At 36.1% G+C, this 25,515-nt stretch overlaps 1 protein-coding gene across 1 annotated transcript; it reads right to left on the bottom strand.

The window, feature by feature from the left end:
* Positions 1-66: 66 nt before the first annotated feature.
* LOC149138171 (endo-1,4-beta-xylanase 5-like) lies at positions 67-8,275 on the bottom strand. Its single transcript, XM_089450271.1, has 9 exons — positions 8,150-8,275; positions 7,971-8,068; positions 7,531-7,580; positions 7,166-7,388; positions 4,116-4,303; positions 3,894-3,992; positions 2,849-2,995; positions 1,985-2,620; positions 67-417 (listed from the first exon to the last, which is right to left on the bottom strand). Exons 2-9 carry the CDS (start codon positions 8,056-8,058, stop codon positions 67-69), a joined length of 1,782 nt encoding a protein of 593 aa, XP_089306397.1. The 5' UTR covers positions 8,059-8,068; positions 8,150-8,275.
* Positions 8,276-25,515: the final 17,240 nt, after the last annotated feature.

The following is a 25,515-nucleotide window of genomic DNA, read 5'->3' as shown; positions in this document are numbered from 1 at the left end:
TAGTCAGATTTTAGCTCAGGAGAAATTAGGAAAAGACTGATCTGAACTTGAGATTCACTAAAATAGTTAGACAAGAAGATCAATGTGTTGTGGTTGGTCTGCAGCAGCTACATCCTTGGAGACCTTGAAAGAAGTGGTAGTACTAGGAATGCTGGGATGCGTTACAGTGACCGTATACTCCCCAAAATATCCTGAGAAATTGAAGGTCCCGCTCTCATCAGTGAACCCACTGATATCCATGGTACTCCATTCTGCCATCAATTTGTCCACCACATCTCCTGTGGGAAGGTTGGTGAAATTATTGTCTGTGAGACACATCCTGTAACATCCGTAGGGATGCAATGCCGACCACATAACGATACCATCCACAGCTGGGTGAGAAAATGCTTCGCGCAATACCTGTTCCAAGTACTCTCCCTGTTACATTAAACTTTATGATCAGTTCAGGGTGGTTTTGAGTTTTAATCCATATAAATTATAGAAATTAGAAATCTCACCTGTATTGGAATAATTTCTATTTGGGATATTAGAAACAAAGAAAGTTAGCAACTAGGTTTATTTGGTTGAAATTGGTCAATTAAGGGATTGTAAATTTGGGAATATTTGGGAATCTGATCATTAAGAGATAAGGAGATAAGTTAATGGTTTGATTTCTCTATAATTTCTTGAAATTTGCAATCCAAATAAAAATGCCAAATTACAACTATTAAGTCAAACAATTGACTTTGCTATAGTTACTGTCCATCCAAGTCAAGGAATATGTGGGCATCTGACCATTATGAAATAATGTGATAAGTCAATTTTTTAATCCCCTCTTGACAATTTCCGGAAATTTGCAATCCATATAAAAATGCCAGATGGGAAACAAACAATTATTAAGTCAAACCATTGACCTAGCTACTGTCTATCCAAGTCAGGGAATATCTGGGAATCTGACCATTAGGAGTTAAAGAAATAAGTCAATTGTTTGATCACTCTCTTGACAATTTCAGGAAATTTGCAATTCAAATAAAAATGCCAGATAGGAACCAAACAACTATTAAGTCAGACACTTGACCTAGCTACTGTCCATCCAAATAAATGTCAGACTGGAAACAAACAACTATTAAGTCAAACAATTGACCTAGCTACTGTCTATCCAAGTCAGGGAATATCTGGGAATCTGACCATTAGGAGATAAAGAGATAAGTCAATTGTTTGATCACTCTTTTGACAATTTCAGGAAATTTGCAATCCAAATAACAATGCCAGATAGGAACCAAACAACTATTAAGTCAGACAATTGACCTAGCTACTGTCCATCCAAATAAATGCTACATAGAACCAAACAACTATTAAGTCACACAATTGACCTAGCTACTATCTATCCAAGTCAGGTAATATCTAAGAATCTGACCATTAGGAGATAAGGAGATAAGTCAATTGTTTGATCACTCTCTTGACAATTTCAGGAAATTTGCAATCCAAATAACAATGCGAGATAGGAACCAAACAACTATTAAGTCAGACAATTGACCTAGCTACTGTCCATCCAAATAAATGCCAGATGGAACCAAACAACTATTAAGTCACACAATTGACCTAGCTACTATCCAAGTCGGGGAATATCTGGGAATGATAAGTCAATTGTTTGAGCACTCTGTTGACAATTTCAGGAAATTTGCAATCCAAATAAAAATGCCAGATCCGAACCAAACAACTATTAAGTCAGACAATTGACCTAGCTACTATCCATCCAATCATTTGCAATAGAAATAAGAATACCAAGCTACTATCCATCCAATCATTTGCAATAGAAATAAGAATACCAGATCCAAACCAAATAACTATTAAATCCAACAATTGACCTAGCTACTGTCCATCTATCCAAATCATTGACATTCATGGACTCTGCAATCAGGATCAGCAAACCGACAGAAACAACAGGACATTGACATTCATGGACTCTGCAATCAGGATCAGCAAACCGACAGAAACAACTTACCTGTTTGGTTTGGTTTCCTGTATTTGTAATATCGACTTCTGTAAGCCAGATTGGTAAACCCTTAGAGCCCAATTTGTCCAATACGGAGCGCATGAATGGTATATTGGGCTTTGAAAAATGGGATTCCAACCCTATTCCTTCCATGAGCAATGGCTGGTTTATGTCACTGAGTTTCTTCAGATATGCATCAGGTATGGTCTTCAAGTCGTTGCAGGCCTCGATTGTATTGTAGTCGTTCATGAACATGGGGGTGGATGGATCCAATTGCTGAGCGAGTTGGAAGAAATTAGTGGAGGCATTGGGTCCTAACATGTCTTCAAAGAATGAAAAATGAAGCATCTCGTTGCTTACATCCCAACTGAGAAATTGACCCTGGTATCTTCCCACCAGTGAACGAATCCGAGTGTCCACCGCCTCTTGGAGTTGCTGGGCATCGAGGCTTTTTACCCATTGTGGAGTATACATCGGATCTTCCCAGAATATGTTATGACCACGGATGGATATGTTGTTTGTTTTGCAGAAGCTCACCATATTATCAGCGTCTGTATAATTCTCTCTTCCTTGCTGGGACTCTGTGCTGTACCACTTCAGCTCGTTCTCGAACGTTGCTACGTTGAAACGTTCCACGAACCATTTCTACCATTGAAAAAATCCCCAGCAAAGTTAGACCGTGAGGAAGGTTAGATTTTTGTTCAGATGAGTAATACAGGAGTATTTTAAAATCAAGAATATATTAAATAATTACTCTGTTACCCTCGGTTTTATTCAGAGATATTTTCCAAATCTACAATTGAGAAAAAAAAAAATACTGTCCCAAAAAACCAAATCCATTATAATTTACTAAATTAGAGGTAAGAAATCCACCTGATAAGCATCATTGCCCAATATGGTCTTGGCTATGGCGGATCCTATGGGGAAGTCTCTCCTGGTTTGATTGATGAATAGCTTGGCTTCTTTCAGGCTCTGCCCCGTACTGTTGATAGGATGAATGATAAAATTTCCCTTGCGATTCTGTTTATTTTGCAGGACCATAGATTGTAAAATTGCAATTGGTTTGTTAGTTGCATATAGATTGGTTTGCTATGAAAATTAAGTAGCATCATATCAAATTTCTGAACTCAGAAGTATAAAAAGTGAGGACTAATATTCTAGGTAATCTCTAGAGTGTTGATACCTCTAGATTCTGGATTCTATAGTGAGTTTTTATAAGAATAATTTGATATTTGCATTCAGAGTAAATTGGATTTGATGCATAATTATATTACTTATTAATAAATATAGTTGATATAGTTTATTTGGGTTATTGAAAATGATGTGTAAAGATAATTTGATTGTAGATTTTAAAAATATTTAAGAATCTGATTGGATTTGAAACAAATAGTAGAGAAATGCTTTTCCGATTAATGATATCATTAGGATTGAAATGCTTTTTGGATTAATCATATCATTAGGATTTGGTGGAAGTTTTGAACCAACTAATGTGGTTCAACCCCGGGACAAGGTGGGAAAAAACCATACAATCTTCATGAATAAATAGCAGGGATGCATCATTGCTCAAAGTTCACTGTTAAAGAGCAATGGTGCATCCCTGCTATTTATTCATGAAGATTGTATGGTGATGAACCATATTAGTTGGTTTGAAACACTGACCAAATCCTAATAATGTGATTAATCCAAAAGACATTTTTCTAATCTATTTTGACTAAAGTAAATTGATACAATTTCTAAAAATATTTAAAAATCTGATCCGAATAAAGTGAATGGTTTGAATTCATTTAATTCATCAGAATTTGCATTCTAACTCACTCATATGTATCAGATTCTACAATATTTTCAAACTTACCATACAAGATAATAATAATTCATGCCTTCTCATTAGCCCAGTTGGACTAGCCTATTAAATAGTTACCTTTTCAATACTGGTTTCCTGTTGCCATTGCCACTGGTCTACACTGAATGGCTGAAATGATACGCTATCCAGCCAGATTTCAACTCTCGTATCTGGGCTCTGCCAGAGATAAATACTTCTCCATTATCATGACAGTTAATGCCAGAAAATTGGAATAGGGCATGTATAAAATTCATCCATCCAGGAAATGCTGTAGTAAAATCCCTTGTTTAGATAATTTACCTCAAAGTATAATGTGGCCGATTCTGGAGAGATATCTAGATTAAGGCCTCCTTTGAGCAGAGACCAGCAACCAGTGCGTGCAACTACAGTCCCGGCGCAGTTATACCTCGTGACCCCTCCACTCCTTGTAGCTACGGTGGCTTTAACAACTGCACTCGAAGTATTTTCTCCTCCGATCTGCAGCCACGCTGATCAAATATCCAACATTGCTAGTTAATTCGCTCATCCAGCAAGCATACACTCATGCAGAGTGCAAGGGAAAAGTAATTATTATTATTACACTCATGCAGAGTGCAGGGGAAAAGTAATTATTATTATCATTATTATCTTTTATGTTTATTTTAAAATGTGAAAGTAATTATTATTATCAGTTTAATTTTAAGGTCATTCTAAAATTTAAAGTAAAAAATTTTCTAGTTTTAAACTCGTAATTTTCTTTTAAAAAATACATATTTTTAACTATTAAATTCATTCAAATTATATATAAAACTACAATATTAACAAGTAAAGTCCCATTCAATATGTAACATTACTTTTTAATTAAAAATATAAAACTGTTAATTAAAAATGATATCTATATATATAGAGCTGTTAATTAAAATTAATTATATATATATATATATATATATAAAAGTTAGATATTAGTGTGTGGAATAATTTACAATGCATGTATACATTGAAATTTTTTTTTTTAATAATAATAAAAAATAATATTTGTTATGCTTTTTCTAATTATCTAAATTAATGCATCCAAAAATTTATTAATATATAGATAATTAATATTATTATTATAATTATTATATAATTTCTAAAAGAAATTATCTTCTCTCATTCTCAAGGTCATATTAACAAGTGAGTTCCCATTCAATATGTAACATTACTTTTTAATTAAAAAAATGAAACTGTTAATTAAAAATGATATCTATATATAGCGTTGTTAATTAAAATAAAAATTATATATATATATATATATATATATATATATATATATATTACTGTGTGGAATAATTTACAATGCATGCATACATAGAACTTTTCTTTTCTTAAAAATAATAATAATAATAATAAATAATATTTGTTATGATTGAGTAAAGTTGATAATAATGTTTTTTCTAATTATCTAAATTAATGCATCGAAAATTTATTAATATATAAATATTTAAAATTATTATTATTATTTAATTTTTAAGGGAAATTATCTTCTTTTATTCTCAAGGTCATAGTGAGAGTGAATAAAAAAATCTTTATAAACACGTAGAACTGCTATAAATAATCCCAATTGACATTATTATTATTTTTATTAATATATATAATAAGTAAATTTTAAAATAAAATTTGATAAATATAATAAATTTTAAAAAAATCATGAAAAAAAAACTATTTTTTCAAAATATATATATATATTCCAAAAATTATTATTATTTAAAAATAAAAATAAAAATTAAATTTATATAATTTTATATTAAAATATTAAATCTAAATTATACAAATGAATGAATAGTAAAGGTATAAATTTTTAATTCAATATAAAGTTTAAATAATTTAATAAAAAATATAAATCTAAACTATAAATATAAAATTTTAAAATTTTATATTGATTAATAGATTAATTTATCAGAATTATTTTAAACAAAATTTTCCGATACAATTGGATAATCAATATCAACAAAAGGAAAATTATAATAATTATAGTTAATTATATATATATGAATTTTACAATCATGGAGATATAGCATTAAAAAAAGGTTGGAGCTACATCATTAAGAAAAAGGTAAATGAAAGATATAATGTTTATTATGGATTTGGAAATAATTGTGAATAAGTGAATTTTTAAATTAGAGTAAGAAAAACTTTTTCATTAATTTAATAGTTTTATATAAATATGAGATTTGGACATACAATGTTTTTAAAATTTTAAGAATATTTAAAACATATAACCTCAAAATTAAAAGAAATTCATTTTATACTATCTTTTTTATATAAGCAAATCTATCTCCATAAAAACATAGTTATGTCTAAATATTTTATTTATAGAAATTAGTTAAAGAAAATGGAAAAATAAGAGCTTTTTAAAGCACTTTAAATTCAAATCAAAACTAACTTCAACTTAAGTGAGAATGCTCAGGGATATTTAGTGTTAACTAAACCATTGGATTATAAAAGAAAAGACTATTTTACAAAATAAAAATAATATTAAATCAAAATTTAAAGATAAAATGTGATATAATAAAAACTAAAATTGCTTCTTAAAATTGTTTTTAACTTTAGTCGCATGGGTGGCATAAGGATCCTAGCCTTGGCTCAACTATTAGGGGACAAATGAGGAGATCATCTTAGGAAGCAAGGATAGTGTCAAATATACTATCACCTCCAAATTTAAGGATAAGCTACGGTTTGATGATGAGCTGGAGGGTAAAAGGAAGCTAAGATATTATAAGGAGATGATCAACCCCACCCTTCAGAACCAGAATTATCTCTCTTTTGACCAACTCGAAGAAAAAGATGAACATATCTAAGATTAAAACTAATTCTCATGAGCTTCTAAGTGAAAATGGGTCGTGGTCTACCCCCAAGGTCTACTCCTAAGACTCCGTGGGACTACAGAATTTGTCAGCTTTGCTATACTAACATGGTGGAGGAAGAAAAACATTTTTTTGAATTGTAAGGCTGTTATTCACATCAGTGCTCATTTCCATAATATCTATCACACTTCCAATCTTCTTAACTTGTTAAGTCAACCCAACTATAGTGACCAAACTAAAATACTAAAGAATTACAATTAAATTCTTATTCTTCTTAAAATTTCATAGACAACATTACTTTTAGTGAATGTTATCATCATCATAACTTTTATATATATATAATTTTATAAAATATATTTTATATATAATTTTTATATGCTTATGTTTATCTTTATATAATATAATTAAAACTAATTAATATATTATCATCATTATATAATTTTGAAAAAATCATAAAGTTAGTCCAATACTTCAGCCATTGGCTGATTGTACCATGTAAGCCAATGTCCGGGCTTGAAATGATGTTACCTGAAAGCGAATACATCAGTCCTTGTGTTACATTGAGATGCTGGGAGGGTGAATCATAGCTGTTTTGTCTTCCACGGGCCACCAAATACTCGTTCCCATCCTCGTCCGATCGAATTTCCAGCATACTGCCTCCAAAAGGGCTCCAGCCATCCAGTCCACTGTTGAATTCCGGATTCGCAACAATCCCTCCGCCGTATGAAGATGGCGGTGGCTGTTTCTGGCACTGAAAAATATACAGCCACACCCAACATATATCAAACTATAATACCAATACCCCTCACCACATGCATAAATTTAAATATGATCGAATATCTTGTTGTTCTAAGAGTTTCTGTTCTTCATTCATTATAAACTGCTGCTCTCACCTCTGTTGTAGCGAAAGAATTGTACAGGGTTCCAGTACTGTTGTCTGAAACTATAAGAAAAACAACAGCCAAAAAAATTTGATGTTATGAGTAAATTTTTATTGTTTTTTGTTTGAATAATAAATATTAAGTTTTATGGAATTGTCGTGTTATAAAGTATTATGTAAATTATAAGATTCAAGATTTTAAGTGTATTAAACTCATTAAAATAATGGTGTTGAAAAACATATGTAAACCATTTTGTTATGAAATATTATGTAAATCTTAAGATTCAAAATTCAAAAACAAAACCAGATTAAAAAAACATCATGTAAACCATAAAATTCAAAGCTAAATACCTTAAGTACACTTAAATCCCGCCTAAAAATTACAAAACCATTAATATATATATATATATATATATATATATATATATATATATATATATATATATTCCATACCGTCGGCAGAAGCTGATCTCAGCTGTCCCAAGAACACCAGAACTATATTGAAACACACCAGCAGAGCATTTAGATAGTGGGTATCCATAGCAATATACCTGAGACAAAGCTGGCAATTCAATAAACGAATATTATACATGTAGAGTGATAGGTATATATGAATTGATAACACTACTCACCTTCTGCAAGAAAAACAGAACAAGCTTGGCTACAGTTCTATAGCCTTCACTGGAATTTTAGTTTGGTTGGCATTGATCACAACCCACATAGCTTTATATATACATCTGCACACGGATAAAGGGAACATAATTAAAAAAACTAAGTGGCAGTGAGTGTAGCCCAGGGTTTGCAAAAACCAGAAAAAGGCATTGAGCACATTCCAGATGACTTTACATACATAAAATGAGTGGCAGTACGTGTAATCCAGGGTTTGTAAAAAACTAGAAAAAAACAAGCACTGGTTTGTAGCGGAGCAGCACTAAGCAATAATATTACGAGGGGTCCAATAATAATACGAGGCGCCACTGGAGAGATGGATGAATGCAAGCATGCGTCCGGAATGGAGGAGAATATTGTTTTGATCATCATCATGCTTGTCTGCCTCACATTAAAATGCTATTCTATATTTCTGCCACTTTCTCGTCCACTCTTACATGTTTGTTTTGTGTGTTGGGAATACGTGATGTAGCTTCCCATTTGCAGGAATTGGGTATCAGTTAGAAGAGGAGGCCCCTCTACCTTGTTCTTGCCCAATGGATGTATTTTGAGAATTTTGTAGCTTAATTATTTATTTAAGTTGGAAGTTTACTAATATAATGACAAATCTTAACCATAAATTTATATATTTTTACAACTAATTCAGTTAAATACATGATATAGCTTTCCATTTCTACTAAAATTTAATGAGGAAAAGTTCTTTATATCTTATATTTTATATTTTTAAATTGTTTGAATTAATTATTTATTTAAATAGATTTTTTCTCTTTTTGTCAAGGTGAGAAAACTTATCATAACTCAGTTGCCAAACCAGCAGTGAGGACAACCATCTCTGCTAATGCAGGCTGACTCATTACCCTTATTCAAGGAAAAACCATGCAAACCACGCCACGTGGAAGTAAGGGGGTAGGCTTTCACTGTTGCCAGATGTTGTTAACTTGTTTCTGCAGGCTGACTCATTACCCTTACTCAAGGAAAAACCACACAAACCAAACCACCTAGAAGGGGGTAGGCTTTCACTGTTACCAGATGTTGTTAACATGTTTCTTTACCTGCAAGAAAAACTAACTCTTAGCCGAACAAAAACAATTTTAAGACATACTTAAAACCCAAACCATCTCTATCTTATTTTTTTATTTAATTTTATTCTTTATATATTTTTAAATAATTTAAATTAATTATCTTCAAAATAATGTTATTGGTTTAAAAATTTACTTATATCTACACAATTTTAATGTAATTGCAAGCCTTCATACATTTTTACATCTGATTTTGTCGATATAAAACTAACAATCTCAACCAATAGGCCATATCCCTGAAGAATATAAGACAATAATTGTGTTATGGAATCTCAACAAATAAACAATAAACATGAAGAATAGAAAACAATAAATGTGTCATGGGATAATGACAAGTCCACATTTACATTCATTTGATATCATGACTGGGAGAATACTTAATATTATCAACATTCATATGATATCATTCTTCCTTTGACCAACCTTCACACTTTATTTTTTTAAATTATTTTTCTTCAGTGAGTTCTTCATACTGAATTTGAATAAACTTCGTTAATATATGGTTCATGATTTTATATTCATAAGGATGTAGAGTTTCATTAATAATATGGCAATGCTCTCTCAGATAGAAAGTAGAAAATTAAACTTTGCGCTCTCTTTCTGTTCGAAAAAACTATCATTCATTGGTTCAATGTCATTTCCTTGAGGAATTCTGAAAGGAAGAAAATTACAAGAAACCAATGTAAATTGAAGGAGATTTAATAAAACTGTGTAAATTAGTTTAGAAATAATCATAAATTTTAAATTGTATTTAGTGAAAAGTATTTTTTTTTAAATTTGATAGTATTCTATATTTATTATGTTTAATATCATTTTGATCGAATAAAGAAATTAATTTTAATATTATTTTGATGGAATAAAAAATTGAATCAATGATTTCATATCAAGAAATATATTAATAAAATATTCTACAATTTCTTCAAAATTATCTTAATTTTAAATTTTAAAAATATTTTAAAATTTAACGGACGAGGAATTGACTTCACTCTTATATGTTAGAGTTGGAAATTCCAAAATGAAACACATTTCTTCACAAAGTTCCATCCCACTTTCATTTAGCATAGCAAAGTCATTGAGAATTTGTACGTAAATATGTGTCATCTTGAGAGGAAATAATTTCTCCTATATTTCTAAGTTGCACACATACCATAGCTATATGGATTAAGGCAAATGCTCATTATTCTTTAAAAACTATTTTCTACATGTTTCAAGAAATACTCTATTGCCTTCCAAAATTTATAGCTTGGAAAGTATGATGATCACGAAATAAAATAGTCTTCAGTAACACAAACACTCTTCGTTACTTCGGAGGCATGAAAGCTAGCTCCCTGTGTACTAAAGTTCAAAGTTACATAAGAATTTTTCTAAAAAAATTAGACAAATTGGAAAAGGATTGGCTCAGGAAGCTTTCAATCATGGACCAGCCTTCCTGACTTTCAAAGATGTCGGTTGTTTAAATTTTCCTTTTACCGGATGCCCCCATTCTAACTTCAAAATCATTTAAATTTGAGGCTTATATTGGTGAAGAAATGCATCAATGGTTGATATTTTTAGTCGGTTTCCACATTCTTATTTCACATTTTTTGGTTTGTTGTTGGATCTGCTTGAACAATATCGTCCATTCTACCTAACTATTTCCAATAAAACAAATATGTTATATTATATAATTAAGTTAAAATGTTAGTAAATATATTTTGTAATATATTCTAGATGTTTGGAATTTTTTTTTGTAATAAAAAGAAATTTTAATTTTTATAATTTAAAATAAGTTTTTAAATATATATGGATTTAAAATTTTGAAAATTCTAAAAATGTCTATTAAATATAGAATAAATTATATTAAAAATATACCAAATAATTTTTTGACCAATAAAAAAAAATTATTTCTATATAACTTATGATTAATTTTTTTAAAATATGGATAGGATTCTGAATATTAAATTAAATGTATCATAAATTTGATACGACTAATATGCGTTATCATATTATAAGATGCATATTGTGATGACCCCAAGAGACTGTAAATATTTAGTTTTTACTACGGTAAAAGACTGAATTTAGAAATGACATTGCAAAATTATCTCATTGATTGTTAAAGGAAGATTTCAGAGTATTTCTTTTATTTTATTTTTATGCACTTAAATGTTTAAAAGGAAAAGAATACTCATGATATTGTTCGCAACTCTTGGGAGGGAGTTGGCAAGAAAAGTCAGTTATTGGAACTGACTTTAACCACCCTCTCTAACTGAAAATTCCCAAAGGAAAAGGGGAAAAATGACAAAAGGTCTGTGCTGTAGAGACAGACAGACAGAGAGAGAAAAGAGAGAGGAAAAAGAAAAGTGAGCTGAAGACTAAGTCTGGTAAGGACCAGATAGTCGAGCACACTGTGCACCCTTGCTGAGGATAGGGATCCGGCAAGAGGAAGCTAGGGGGGAGGCTCTAGTCTCAAAAGACGTGTCTCGTGGTTGGGCGGCTAAAAGATTATGCTTAAAAGATTATGCAAGAGCTTGCAGATGACTTATTGAGAACTTAAGGACTGGCAGCAATCAGGTAAGTGAGACTGACCCTTATTTCTCTGTAAGTGTCACAAGTCATTTAAGTTAGACTGTAGATACCTATGAGATAAATAAATAGGTTCTTGGAAAGAATACTACCATTGCCATATTGGTGACATCGCAGTTGTATAGAACAAGCTGCATAGTACAGGTCATTATATATATATACTTTGGAACTCTGTGTTCTAAAATGACAGACAGAGACCGAGCCACAAGGCCAGCGACTCGTTCCAGAGCCTAGTGGGACGCGGACAGACCAAGCAAGTTCCGCCGTTCAGATGGAAGCGCAAGACAAGTCAAGCAAACAGCAAGGTTGAAGGCAGTTCTGCCTACTCAAGGCAAAAGAAACGAAATAGAACCGGGTCAGAGCCGAGAGAAGACGGGTTGTTCTCGAAGCCACAGAGAAACCCCAATAATAAAATAATAATAACTATTCAATTAAACTCGGTAACCTTGCATTCACAACTAAAATATACATTTATATACAGCGCACAGAAAGATAAAAGGATATATAATCTTGCGGTGCTGAACACCCTTTATGCGCCTTATCTCATGAAAACGAGATATATGGGCAGCTGGGTATCTCGGCACAGGCGTTCCTATAGGGAAACGCTGTTACCCGAGACCCCTCTTAAACGAACATGCATGAACCCTCTTAGGGAAGTGCCGGGTCATGAGAACCCTTAATAAAATTAAAATGCGATGAACCAGCAGCGTTCATAGAATGAGAAGCGGCTGTATACATGTTAAAATTTAGAAAACAAACCAAGCGATACCGAGCACTGCCATTAAATTGGTATACAGAACACCGGTTATGAAATCCCGTTGTAGCTCTTGGTACGAGCGGCATGTTAGACATGTTCCTTGCACAACGCAAACATATGATCGGCTAACCGAGTCGTCTGCACTGTCCATGGACCGTCATATAAGCCAGATAAACAGACAATGAGATATACAAATCGAAATACCAAATAAACATATGCATAAAAACCCTCATGAGATAATATACTGCGGCAAAAATCAACAAAGGTTGCATGGTCGGAGTTCGAGGCATCCGGGTGGATAGGATTCTCCCCGACCTCAAAAAAAAAATACAAGGAAACCAGTATTTCCACCAACAGAGACAGTAGCATATACTTAACACTGGAATTCATTATAAATACTAAAAGATTACACTGTTAATTGTAGCTGCACACAAGTCGCATGACAGAACGGAGAAAGCCGCAAGGCTGTATTAAACATTAAACAAGAAATTACATAGGGTCGATGCCCAAACAGTATCCAATGGTGCCGTGGCCGAAACGCCCTCCGGCGTATATCTATATTAACAGTTCAAATACCAAATCACAGTTATACGAATGCAACATTGCATGCATATAGAAACTTTCCAGACTCAACGCTGGTAGCGTTAGGGTTGATAAACCCATAACCGGCCCAAAGCAGTCATAAAAGCGAGACAGAGGAAGCCTTTCGTAGCCACCTGCGATCAAAACGGTGAGGTTAAAGGTGGGCTACGGATAGGCGTAAAGAAAACCCTCTGTCAGCAGTCTCAGCAAAACAAAGAACAAATATCCTCACTCAACCGCGCAACTATGGTAGAGCCGCAAGCACCGGATTTCCATGGGCGGACCTCCTCATCCGCCGCAAACCAGAGATGGATACCACTACATGCAACCATCGAATAATCGTTAGTCGGTTTGAAAAGCAAGGAAAACCCGAATAAATCAACATGCAGTAAGGTAATGAACAGAGGAAATAACCAGTGGAAACGCTGAAGCTTACCTCACACTTGCAGCGGAGCTGGATGAAGCAGCATCTCGGCTCCTTCATGCTATCGGCGCATAAGGTTACAGCAGCCCGAATGAGACGGAATGGCGCGGCAGCGGAATAACAATAACCCGGCAAGTAGAAAATAGAACCTTATACATTCACCATCGGGCGGGACATTTGGATGCGTTTCCGCCGTTAGATCTCCCACGGAGAATCTCAGCCTTTGATCGAGCTGTGAGGTTGGCAGAGAATTTATGGCAGCCATCTGCCCTCCACGTGATCGGACCGGCGGAGGGAACGCCGCGTACACTCGTCACATGGCAACGCCGTCGGCAGTCTCGGGTGGCGCACTCGGACAGTACCAAGGAAACAGCCGAAGCAACCCAAATAATTAACCATAATATGCATCGTTTGCCAAAGTGCTATACATATATATAATAATTCAACATAACATGAGTCAACGGTTAACAGCATCATAGTTGCCATGATAAAGATATATGTGCGGCCTTATTATTACAGCATTATAGTTGCCGTGGTGAAGATATATGTGCGCCTTATTATTATTCGTTATTGTGATGTCTCAGCATGCGTAGAATAGTCCACGGTTAGCATACCATATGCATAATATAAGTCTGCGGTAAATCTATGTTGGTAAATGATAAGCATACGATGTTTAATTATTTGCAAAACATAATATAACTGTGCATAGAGATGGTGAGTTATTTACCAAGGACTTGTGTTGTTTATAAAAAAAAAAAAAAAAAAAATTGCTGAGGGTACGGGTATGTGACAAATTGGTATCAGAGCAGAGGTTCCCATACTGTGACCTCTGGGAACGAGCCTAACCTGCTAAATGGGAGGTGATCATAGTGTTGTATTTTTTGTAGCTAAACTGTGTAAGTAACTTACAGTGCTAATATTTCCTTAATTTTATACCAGGAAAGAAGAAAGAAGAATCACAGAAGACATTAGAGATTAACAGTAAAAATGCAGAAAGCTGGCAGCACTCCGCACAGGCCCACAGCAGAACAGGGACCTGCAACCAACCCCAGAGACAACCCAGAGCTGTGGGTACAGCTTGGGGAGGAAACGCGGAGCACGAACCTGGCTATATTGGAGACAGTCCAGGACTTGAAAAATGAGATGGCCCGGTTGCGGGAGGATAATGCACGATTAACGATGGAGCAGGAGAGAATTTTGAGGAGTCTGTCAGGGAGGCAGAACCCTCCGTTAGTCAATCCTAGTGCGGAACAGCAGAGAGTGACGGAGGAACAGCACGATCAAGTGGAACCTGAAAGTTCGGCAGAAGGTGAGGATCAATCTGGCAATGCATCCGAGCTGCAGACCTCAAAACGTCAAAGGGTAGAACTGCAAGGAGAATTTCGGAAAATCAAACCCCCACACTTCGATGGAGAACAAGAGGAGGCGGCTGAAGCATGGTTAATTAATATGAACAAATATTTCCAGCTATATGAGTACGACCATAATTTGAAGGCACGATTGGCTATCTTCCAGCTGCAAGGGAAGGCAACCCTGTGGTGGGAGGAAGTCAAAATTGTTAAAGGGGTAAGTGAACGAACCATAACGTGGGAAAAGTTTCAGAAGTATTTTAAAGAGAGATACTTGACGGAGCGCTTTTATGATGAAAAGGCGAAGGAGTTCCATGATCTGCGATTAGGACAGCAGACCATGGATGAGTTTATTAATCGTTTTACTTCCCTGCTTCGTTATGTGCCTTACCTGAAGGAAGAAAAGGCCAAAGTGCAAAGATTTGTTAGCAGTTTACCCATGTATATGAGGGAAAGGATTGAATTTGACAATCCTAGAACAATGGATGAAGCTATTCGCAAGGCCAGAATCTGTTATCAGCAGAACAAACAGAAAGGAGACATTTCCAACAGGAAATGGAGTGAGAAAAAGAATAGTAAAACTGCTGGAAACAGTAAAGGAGGTCGAGGAAGCGGAGTTAAAGGAAGCAGTAAAGGGCAGAACAATAGAGCAGCACCCAGAGGTTCGTTCAGAACTAAGACAATCGGCGAAACCAGAATGGGTGAGCAATCTGCCAAGCTGGACAATGAAGGAATAACCAGACCTCCAGTGCAGTGCTGGGGTTGTGGCGGACCGCATTACATCAAGAACTGCCCGCAACGGAAGGGAACTGATCAGATATCCCAGATTCATGAGGCGTCAACTGTCGGCGATGTGGGACGAAGTGTGCCAAGGATAAATGCAGCCCTGGACGATCGCCAGGCGGAATACCAGCCCACCATGGTCGAATTTGAAGGTAAAATCTCAGACCTTTCAATCACTGTTCTAATAGATCCAGGAGCTACTTTAAGTTATATTAGCCCAAAGATAGTTGAACAGTGTAAATTACAACCTGAAAAATTCAGGAACCCTTGGCTGGTACAACTAGCTACGGGGGCTAAAAGGCGAGTAATGGCAAAGATTAATAACTGTCCCCTAACAATAGCAGGACAGCCAGTGGTAGCAGATCTGAATATGCTTCCACTTGGCTCATATGATGTCCTAATCGGAATGGACTGGCTGGAAAAGCATTGGGCAATAGTGAACTGCAAGACGAAAATCATTCGATACAAGGATGATTTTGGAAAAGAACAAGAGATGCAAGGGATTAAGCGACCAGTTCAGGTCCGACCAATCACCGCATCCCAGCTAGCAAAGTGCATCAGAAAACGGTGCCAGATATATGCCATTCAGGTGGGATATGCAGAAACCAAGGATAAAACGGCCACACTGGACAATATTCCGGTGATAAAATAATTCGCAGATGTGTTCCCGGAAGAGATCCCGGGGTTACCTCCTAAAAGAGATATTGACTTCACCATTGAATTGCTACCGGGGGCTGCCCCAGTTTCGCGGGCACCTTATAGAATGAGTGTACCTGAGTTAACCGAATTGAAAATGCAATTACAGGAATTGCTAGACAAAAATTACATCCGTCCTAGTGTGTCTCCATGGGGAGCTCCGGTGCTATTCGTCCGGAAGAAAGACGGAACCCTCCGTATGTGTATTGATTACCGACAGCTAAACAAACTCACAATCAAAAACAAGTACCCCTTACCCCGGATCGATGAGCTTTTTGATCAAGTCAAAGGGGCAACGGTATTTTCTAAGATTGATTTGCGATCTGGTTACCATCAGATCAGAATTAAAGAGGAGGATATCGCAAAAACAGCTTTCAGAACCCGGTATGGACACTACGAATTTGTAGTGTTACCTTTCGGGTTGACTAATGCACCCGCCACCTTCATGTGCTTAATGAACAGTGTGTTCCATCAATTTCTAGACAAATTTGTGCTGATATTTATTGATGATATTTTGGTTTATTCTCGTTCAAAGGAGGAGCACGAGGAACACCTCCGATTGGTACTGCAAACTCTTAGAGAGCATCAGTTGTATGCTAAACTCAGCAAGTGCGACTTCTACAAAGAAGAGATTCAGTATTTAGGCCATGTAATTACAAAGAAAGGGATTGCAGTGGACCCTGAGAAAATAAAGACCATAATGGATTGGCCTGTACCTAAGGATGTGGCGGATATCAGGTCCTTCATGGGACTGGCCGGTTACTATAGAAGATTTGTGGAAGGCTTCTCGAGGGTAGCATATCCTATCACTTCCTTGCAGAAGAAAGGAAGGACATTCAAATGGACCCCAGAATGTCAGCAAAGCTTTGAGCGACTCAAGCATTTGCTCACCTCTGCTCCCATCTTGAGTATAGCTGATCCTGACAAGGATTATGTAGTATGTACCGATGCTAGTCGAGAGGGCGTGGGCGGCGTGTTAATGCAAGAAGGAAAAGTGATCGCCTATGAGTCGAGGAAGTTGAAGGAGCATGAGCAGAAATATTCTGCCTACGACTTAGAATTGGCAGCCGTCATACATGCACTTAAAATGTGGCGGCATTATTTGCTAGGAAGGAAATTTCTGTTGTTAACAGATCATCATAGTTTAACAAACTATTTCAGCCAGCCCACCCTGAATGCAAGGCAAGCCCGTTGGGCAGATTTCTTAAGTGGATTTGATTTCGACATCAAACATCTGAAAGGCAAAGAAAATCGCGTGGCTGATGCACTAAGTCGAAAGGTGCAATGTTTATACGAAGTTACGCTCAGTAAATGGGAGAATTCCTTGCACGAAAAGATAAGAGCGGCAGCAGACCACGATGCAGAATATCAGCAAATGAAACAGCAAATACCACTTTCCGGCAAGGAAAGTCAGCAGGGGTATGAATTAAGTGAGGATGGAATGCTGCTCTATAAAAAGAGGTTGTTTGTACCTAACGACAACAATCTTAAAAATCTGATTTTGGATGAATTTCATACCAGCCACTACGCAGGTCATCCTGGATACCAGAAGATGCTTACTGCGCTTCGAAGGGAATACTATTGGCCTGGTATGAAAAAGCACGTGGCTGAGTATTTAGCGCGGTGTTTGGAATGTCAGCAGATTAAGGCAGAACACCTACATCCAGCAGGGTTATTGCAGCCCTTGCCCATTCCGGAATGGAAATGGGAGATCATATCCATGGATTTCATAACTGGACTGCCTAGAACAAGGAGGAATAATGACTCTATTATGGTTGTAGTAGACAAGCTAAGTAAGGCAGCACACTTTATACCCGTGCAGTCTACCTACAAAGCAGTACAGATTGCACACATTTTTATGCAAAACGTGTTCAAACTGCATGGGCTTCCAAAGACGATAATATCAGACCGAGATGTAAAATTTACATCTGCCTTTTGGAAAGCATTGTTTACAGAACTGGGTACGCAGCTGAATTTCAGTACAGCTTACCATCCCCAGACTGACGGACAGACAGAACGAGTAAATCAGATTGTTGAGGACATGTTAAGAGCATGTGTCATGCAAAAACCAACGCAATGGGAGGATTATTTACACTTGGTAGAGTTCGCGTACAACAACGGATACCACACCTCGATCCAGATGTCTCCATTTGAAGTTTTGTACGGACGGAAATGTCGTACGCCCTCAAGCTGGAGTGGGCCGGAAGATAAATTAAGGTTGGGGCCAGAAATGCTCAAGGAAATGGAGGACATGGTAAAAAGAGTGCGGTCTAATTTAAAGGCTGCCCAGGATCGGCAAAAGAATTTTGCAGATCGGAAGCGAAGGTTCAAAGAGTATCAGGTGGGCGACCATGTTTATGTAAGAATACAAGCTCGGAAAAGTACCTTGCAATGGAGTGGTTGCGCTAAACTCGCACCCCGCTATTTTGGACCTTTTCAGGTCTTAGCAAGGGTTGGGCCGGTAGCCTACCAGCTTGCTTTGCCAAGCCATATTAGAATTCATAATGTATTCCATGTTTCCGTGCTTAAAAAATACATTTACGACCCTAAGCATGTGATCAAATGGCAAGACATACGGGTAAGGACTGAATTCAGTTGAACTATTGATACATATTTTTGAAAATAGAAATTAACTGATATTATTGATGATTGCAGGTCGAACCGGAAGGAGAGGTCCTGGTCGAACCGCTGAGCATTCTCGACCGGAGAGAAGTGCAGTTGCGGAAGCGAGTTATTACCCAAGTTAAAGTGCAGTGGCAGCACTATGGGCCTGAGGAGGCCACCTGGGAAGATGAAGAGCTTCTTAAGAAGGCTTATCCGGGACTGTTTGTGAACAGCAGACATCGGGACGATGTCCAATCTCAGGAGGGGGAGATGTGATGACCCCAAGAGAATGTAAATATTTAGTTTTTACTACGGTAAAAGACTGAATTTAGAAATGACATTGCAAGATTATCTCATTGATTGTTAAAGGAAGATTTCAGAGTATTTCTTTTATTTTTTTTTATGCACTTAAATGTTTAAAAGGAAAAGAATACTCATGATATTGTTGGCAACTCTTGGGAGGGAGTTGGCAAGAAAAGTCAGTTATTGGAACTGACTTTAACCACCCTCTCTAACTGAAAATTCCCAAAGGAAAAGGGGAAAAATGACAAAAGGTCTGTGTTGTAGAGACAGGCAGACAGAGAGAGAAAAGAGAGAGGAAAAAGAAAAGTGAGCTGAAGACTAAGTCTGGTAAGGACCAGATAGTCGAGCACACTGTGCACCCTTGCTGAGGATAGGGATCCGGCAAGAGGAAGCTAGGGGGGAGGCTCTGGTCTCGAAAGACGAGTCTCGTGGTTGGGCGGCTAAAAGATTATGCTTAAAAGATTATGAAAGAGCTTGCAGATGACTTATTGAGAACTTAAGGACTGGCGGCAATCAGGTAAGTGAGACTGACCCTTATTTCTCTGTAAGTGTCACAAGTCATTTAAGTTAGACTGTAGATACCTATGAGATAAATAAATAGGTTCTTGGAAAGAATACTACCATTGCCATATTGGTGACATCGCAGTTGTATAGAACAAGCTGCATAGTACAGGTCATTATATATATATATACTTTGGAACTCTGTGTTCTGAAATGACAGACAGAGACCAAGCCACAAGGCCAGCGACTCGTTCCAGAGCCTGGTGGGACGCGGACAGACCAAGCAAGTTCCGCCGTTCAGATGGAAGCGCAAGACAAGTCAAGCAAACAGCAAGGTTGAAGGCAGTTCTGCCTACTCAAGGCAAAAGAAACGGAATAGAACCGGGTCAGAGCCGAGAGAAGACGGGTTGTTCTCGAAGCCACAGAGAAACCCCAATAATAAAATAATAATAACTATTCAATTAAACTCGGTAACCTTGCATTCACAACTAAAATATACATTTATATACAGCGCACAGAAAGATAAAAGGATATATAATCTTGCGGTGCTGAACACCCTTTATGCGCCTTATCTCATGAAAACGAGATATATGGGCAGCTAGGTATCTCGGCACAGGCGTTCCTATAGGGAAATGCTATTACCTGAGACCCCTCTTAAACGAACATGCATGAACCCTCTTAGGGAAGTGTCGGGTCATGAGAACCCTTAATAAAATTAAAATGCGATGAACCAGCAACGTTCATAGAATGAGAAGCGGCTGTATACATGTTAAAATTTAGAAAACAAACCAAGCGATACCGAGCACTGCCATTAAATTGGTATACAGAACACCGGTTATGAAACCCCGCTGTAGCTCTTGGTACGAGCGGCATGTTAGACCTGTTCCTTGCACAGCGCAGACATATGACCGGCTAACCGAGCCGTCTGCACTGTCCATGGACCGTCATATAAGCCAGATAAACAGACAATGAGATATACAAATCGAAATACCAAATAAACATATGCATAAAAACCCTCATGAGATAATATACTGCGGCAAAAATCAACAAAGGTTGCATGGTCGGAGTTCGAGGCATCCGGGTGGATAGGATTCTCCCCGACCTCAAAAAAAAATACAAGGAAACCAGTATTTCCACCAACAGAGACAGTAGCATATACTTAACACTAGAATTCATTATAAATACTAAAAGATTACACTGTTAATTGTAGTTGCACACAAGTCGCATGACAGAACGGAGAAAGCCGCAAGGCTGTATTAAACATTAAACAAGAAATTACACAGGGTCGATGCCCAAACAGTATCCAATGGTGTCGTGGCCGAAACGCCCTCCGGCGTATATCTATATTAACAGTTCAAATACCAAATCACAGTTATACGAATGCAGCATTGCATGCATATAGAAACTTTCCAGACTCAACGCTGGTAGCGTTAGGGTTGATAAACCCATAACCGGCCCAAAGCAGTCATAAAAGCGAGACAGAGGAAGCCTTCCGTAGCCACCTGCGATCAAAATGGTGAGGTTAAAGGTGGGCTACGGATAGGCGTAAAGAAAACCCTCTGTCAGCAGTCTCAGCAAAACAAAGAACAAATATCCTCACTCAACCACGCACCTGTGGTAGAGCCGCAAGCACCGGATTTCCATGGGCGGACCTCCTCATCCACCGCGAACCAGAGATGGATACCACTGCATGCAACCATCGAATAATCGTTAGTCGGTTTGAAAAGCAAGGAAAACCCGAATAAATCAACATGCAGTAAGGTAATGAACAGAGGAAATAACCAGTGGAAACGCTGAAGCTTACCTCGCACTTGCAGCGGGGCTGGATGAAGCAGCGTCTCGGCTCCTTCATGCTATCGGCGTGTAAGGTTACAACAGCCCGAATGAGACGGAATGGCGCAGCAGCGGAATAACAATAAACCGGCAAGTAGAAAATAGAACCTTATACATTCACCATCGGGCGGGACATTTGGATGCATTTCCGCCGTTAGATCTCCCACGGAGAATCTCAGCCTTTGATCGAGCTGTGAGGTTGGCAGAGAATTTATGGCAGCCATCTGCCCTCGACGTGATCGGACCCGTGGAGGGAACGCCGCGTACACTCGTCACATGGCAACGCCGTCGGCAGTCTTTGGTGGCGCACTCGGACAGTACCAAGGAAACAGCCGAAGCAACCCAAATAATTAACCATAATATGCATCGTTGCCAAAGTGCTATACATATATATAATAATTCAACATAACATGAGTCAACGGTTAACAGCATCATAGTTGCCATGATAAAGATATATGTGCGGCCTTATTATTACAACATTATAGTTGCCGTGGTGAAGATATATGTGCGCCTTATTATTATTCGTTATTGTGATGTCTCAGCATGCGGAGAATAGTCCACGGTTAGCATACCATATGCATAATATAAGTATGCGGTAAATCTATGTTAGTAAATAATAAGCATACGATGTTTAATTATTTGCCAAACATAATATAACTGTGCATAGAGATGGTGAGTTATTTACCAAGAACTTGTGTTGTTTATAAAATAAAATAAAAAAATTCGCTGAGGGTAGTATGTGACACATATATTTCAAATTACATGCAAAAGCAAATTTCCGAATCAATGTAACTTTCAGCATGCTATAAGACTTTATAAGCTTAAACAATTAACTATAGAAATCAATATTATTTTTCTTCGATAAAAATGGAGAGAGGTAACCCATTCCTAAAGGAATTTGTATTTCCATTTTCATAGGCATTAATATCTTTACACGGTAATTTTGAAATGAACTTTGTAAAGGTTAAATATTATTTTGGATTTAATTGATGCAAATTTAACGATTTTTTTTTCTTTTCTTTTTCTTTTTAAGAGTTACCATCTATTTATTGTATGGGCTACTAATTAGATATTGAGTTAAGGAACATTACTGGAATGGATTTATATTAATGATTATTGTATTTTTTTATACGAGTATTAAATTATAAATTTATTAGATGGCATGGCCAATAATCAATGCTAACTTTTTTGTGTGGATTGTATAGTCAATAATTAATGTTAATTTTTTTGTGTGGATGACATGCCTAATAATCAATATTAATTTTTTGTGGGATGTAGTTAAGTTCAAAATTTTATAAAGTCTCATTAAGAGAATAAATAATATGTTCCTAGAGTTTGTTATCTTCTTAAAATAGCACAATGCTAGTGTTAGATTTAGCAGTTGCAAGATACAAGAAAATATCTCTACTATATTCTTGAGGACTCAATAAAGAGGTTGAGGCAAAGGCTTTGTAAAATGATATTTACAATGGATCATCCCATAAAATTGAAACTCCTTTATTTAGTGAGTTCATACAATTGTTAGTAATCATAGACTAATTAGCCATGAATCTATATAGGAAATCAACTTTATCTTATTGACTTTTAAGTTGTGAAATGTTAGATTTGAAACTCCTTTATTTAGTAAGTGCATAAAATTTTTAGTAATCATAACCTAATTAGCCATGAATCTATATAGAAAATCATATTTGTCTTATTGACTTTTAAGTTGTGAAATGTTAGATTCGAAACACAATTGAAGTATCACCTCAACTTTTAGATAATCTTCCTTGATCCCTTTATTAGATACTATGAAATCTAATGATCACTCCAAAACAACACAGAAGATGCACTAACGAGAGAGAGTTAGTCGATAAATTGAATATATTCAGGTGGTTGTCAATCGTATGATTGAATGAGTGGTTGGGATTGAATGAATGACTGGGTGAAATTGGGAAGCTGAATAGACAATGATATATGATTCAATAAAATAATTAAATTGGTAAACAAAGTTGACCAAATTTTGTGGAAATAATTGGAATAACATGCTTGTTTGAGAATGATTTAAAATTTGACATAGTGGCATTCAGGGTTAGCTGGCCATCATTCTCAGCGTTCACTGCGGCGAAAATCATGGTGATTCGACACCCGTATCCCTGTCAGGAGTAATGTTGAAGCCTTAGAAATTAATGATTCAATTTGAAAGAATTTATTTAAATTGCTCTGTACTTTGAATAAATCATTACCATGGGTTTGGGACGTAGAATCCTTGTTTGTTTTAAATGTTATCAATGGTGTAGATTTACTTCGTGACTGTGCACCAATAAAGGATTAAATAATTGTTTAATGAATGTATTTTGTTTAATTAGTGTTTTCACATAAATACGTGGAAAGAATTAAAAAAAAATTATCTTTATTTTATAATAAAAAAATTTAAATGGTAAATAGTCTTATTATGAGTTAATATAATTATAGGTTTAAAAAATTATAATTCATTCATGCTAATTTTTATTATAATTAATAAATTTAATTAAAAGTGTATAAAAAATATCATTAATTTTGAGATAAACTTTAATCTTTGATGTGACTATTATTATAGAATATTTCATAGAAGTTAAATCTCTATTATCCAACTAAGAGTTATTATAATTAAATTAAAATTTTCGAAACTCTGTTTCAAAATAGACATGCCTTGTCTATGGATGTAATTAATTCTTTTTATTTTTTTTTTTATTATAAATTACTGCAACTTATATTCATATTCAAAGGAAGTTTACATCATCTTCCAAAGTTCACATAGAAATCTACAAACCCAATCCAAGAGTACCACAGAAAAATTGCTCATGACCGGAAAAGCTAACCCAAAGAAATAGATTCAGAGCAAAAGCCCAAGGTCCCACAATAACCAAGTGATCTACAAAATAAAATATAACATTGCCATAGAGCTTATAGCCAAATACATTACACAATGGACACATCGACACCATCAGATAGACAAATAGGCAAGGCATAGTCTCCATATTAGCCAAAGCGCATTCAAAACCAAACACATGCCTTGAAAAATGTTTAAGTATAGCAGGGGTCATGCAATCACGGAGAATAAGACGAACATCCCTAAAAATCCCCTCACATCTTTCTGCGAATGAAAATAAGTCCATATGCTGCAACAAAACCAAAACTTACACCAAACGCGTTGTGTCTAGTTTGCCATAGAGAGGAAAAATAATTTAAGTTGCTGGGAGATATAAAAAGTGAATTCTTCTTCTACTGAGAGCAACCATGTGATATAAGAAACAGGGGCCCTCCAGAGACATCCCATATCAAAATTCATATATATATGGCTCCCAACGAAAGAAAAATAGATGGAGCAAACATATAAACATAACATAACATTATATGCCCCACAATAGAGATAATGTGCAGATTGCCTAGAAGAAACCATGTTGTAGAGCATTGTTGTGGCAAAACAACAACCCCCATTTTTACTTTATTATCTTCATAATAATGATGATGATGATGATTAATGTCCACTAAGACCAATGTGGTCTATCAGACCTCAAGAAAAGAGAGTCTAATTGTCATTCTTCAAAATCTTGTTTTTGTGATCAAAGAGCAGGGAATGAAGTCTTCCAAGATCGCTATAGTTGGGTTGGCTTAATAAGTCAAGAAGAATAGAGGTGTGACTGATGATAGGGAATTGAGAGAGGATGTGGGCAAGAGTCGAGTAGTCTAAAAGGAAGCGCTTTTCATCTTCCACCTTCTTGGTATCACAAATCTAACAAATTCTATCGTCCCAGGGAATCTTGGGAGTAGAACACTGCCCGGTCTCACTCCAAAGCTCCTTAGAGTTAGTTGTGATCCTAGTGATGTTCATTTT

This window comes from Pinus tabuliformis, chromosome X, assembly GCF_031772625.1.
Source record: "Pinus tabuliformis cultivar Carrire ecotype Pingquan chromosome X, CPIR1, whole genome shotgun sequence".
NCBI classification, from domain to species: Eukaryota; Viridiplantae; Streptophyta; class Pinopsida; order Pinales; family Pinaceae; genus Pinus; species Pinus tabuliformis.
This window is presented reverse-complemented; position numbering and strand designations above follow the sequence as displayed.

Excerpts from the sequence above, each read along its gene's own strand:
- LOC149138171 (XM_089450271.1), bottom strand. The coding sequence starts at position 8,058 with ATGGATACCCACTATCTAAATGCTCTGCTGGTGTGTTTCAATATAGTT. Across the intron at positions 3,993-4,115 it reads CGGCCACATTATACTTTGAG|AGCCCAGATACGAGAGTTGA; the intron begins GTAAATTATCTA and ends TATCTCTGGCAG. Across the intron at positions 418-1,984 it reads CAGGAAACCAAACCAAACAG|GGAGAGTACTTGGAACAGGT; the intron begins GTAAGTTGTTTC and ends TTAATGTAACAG.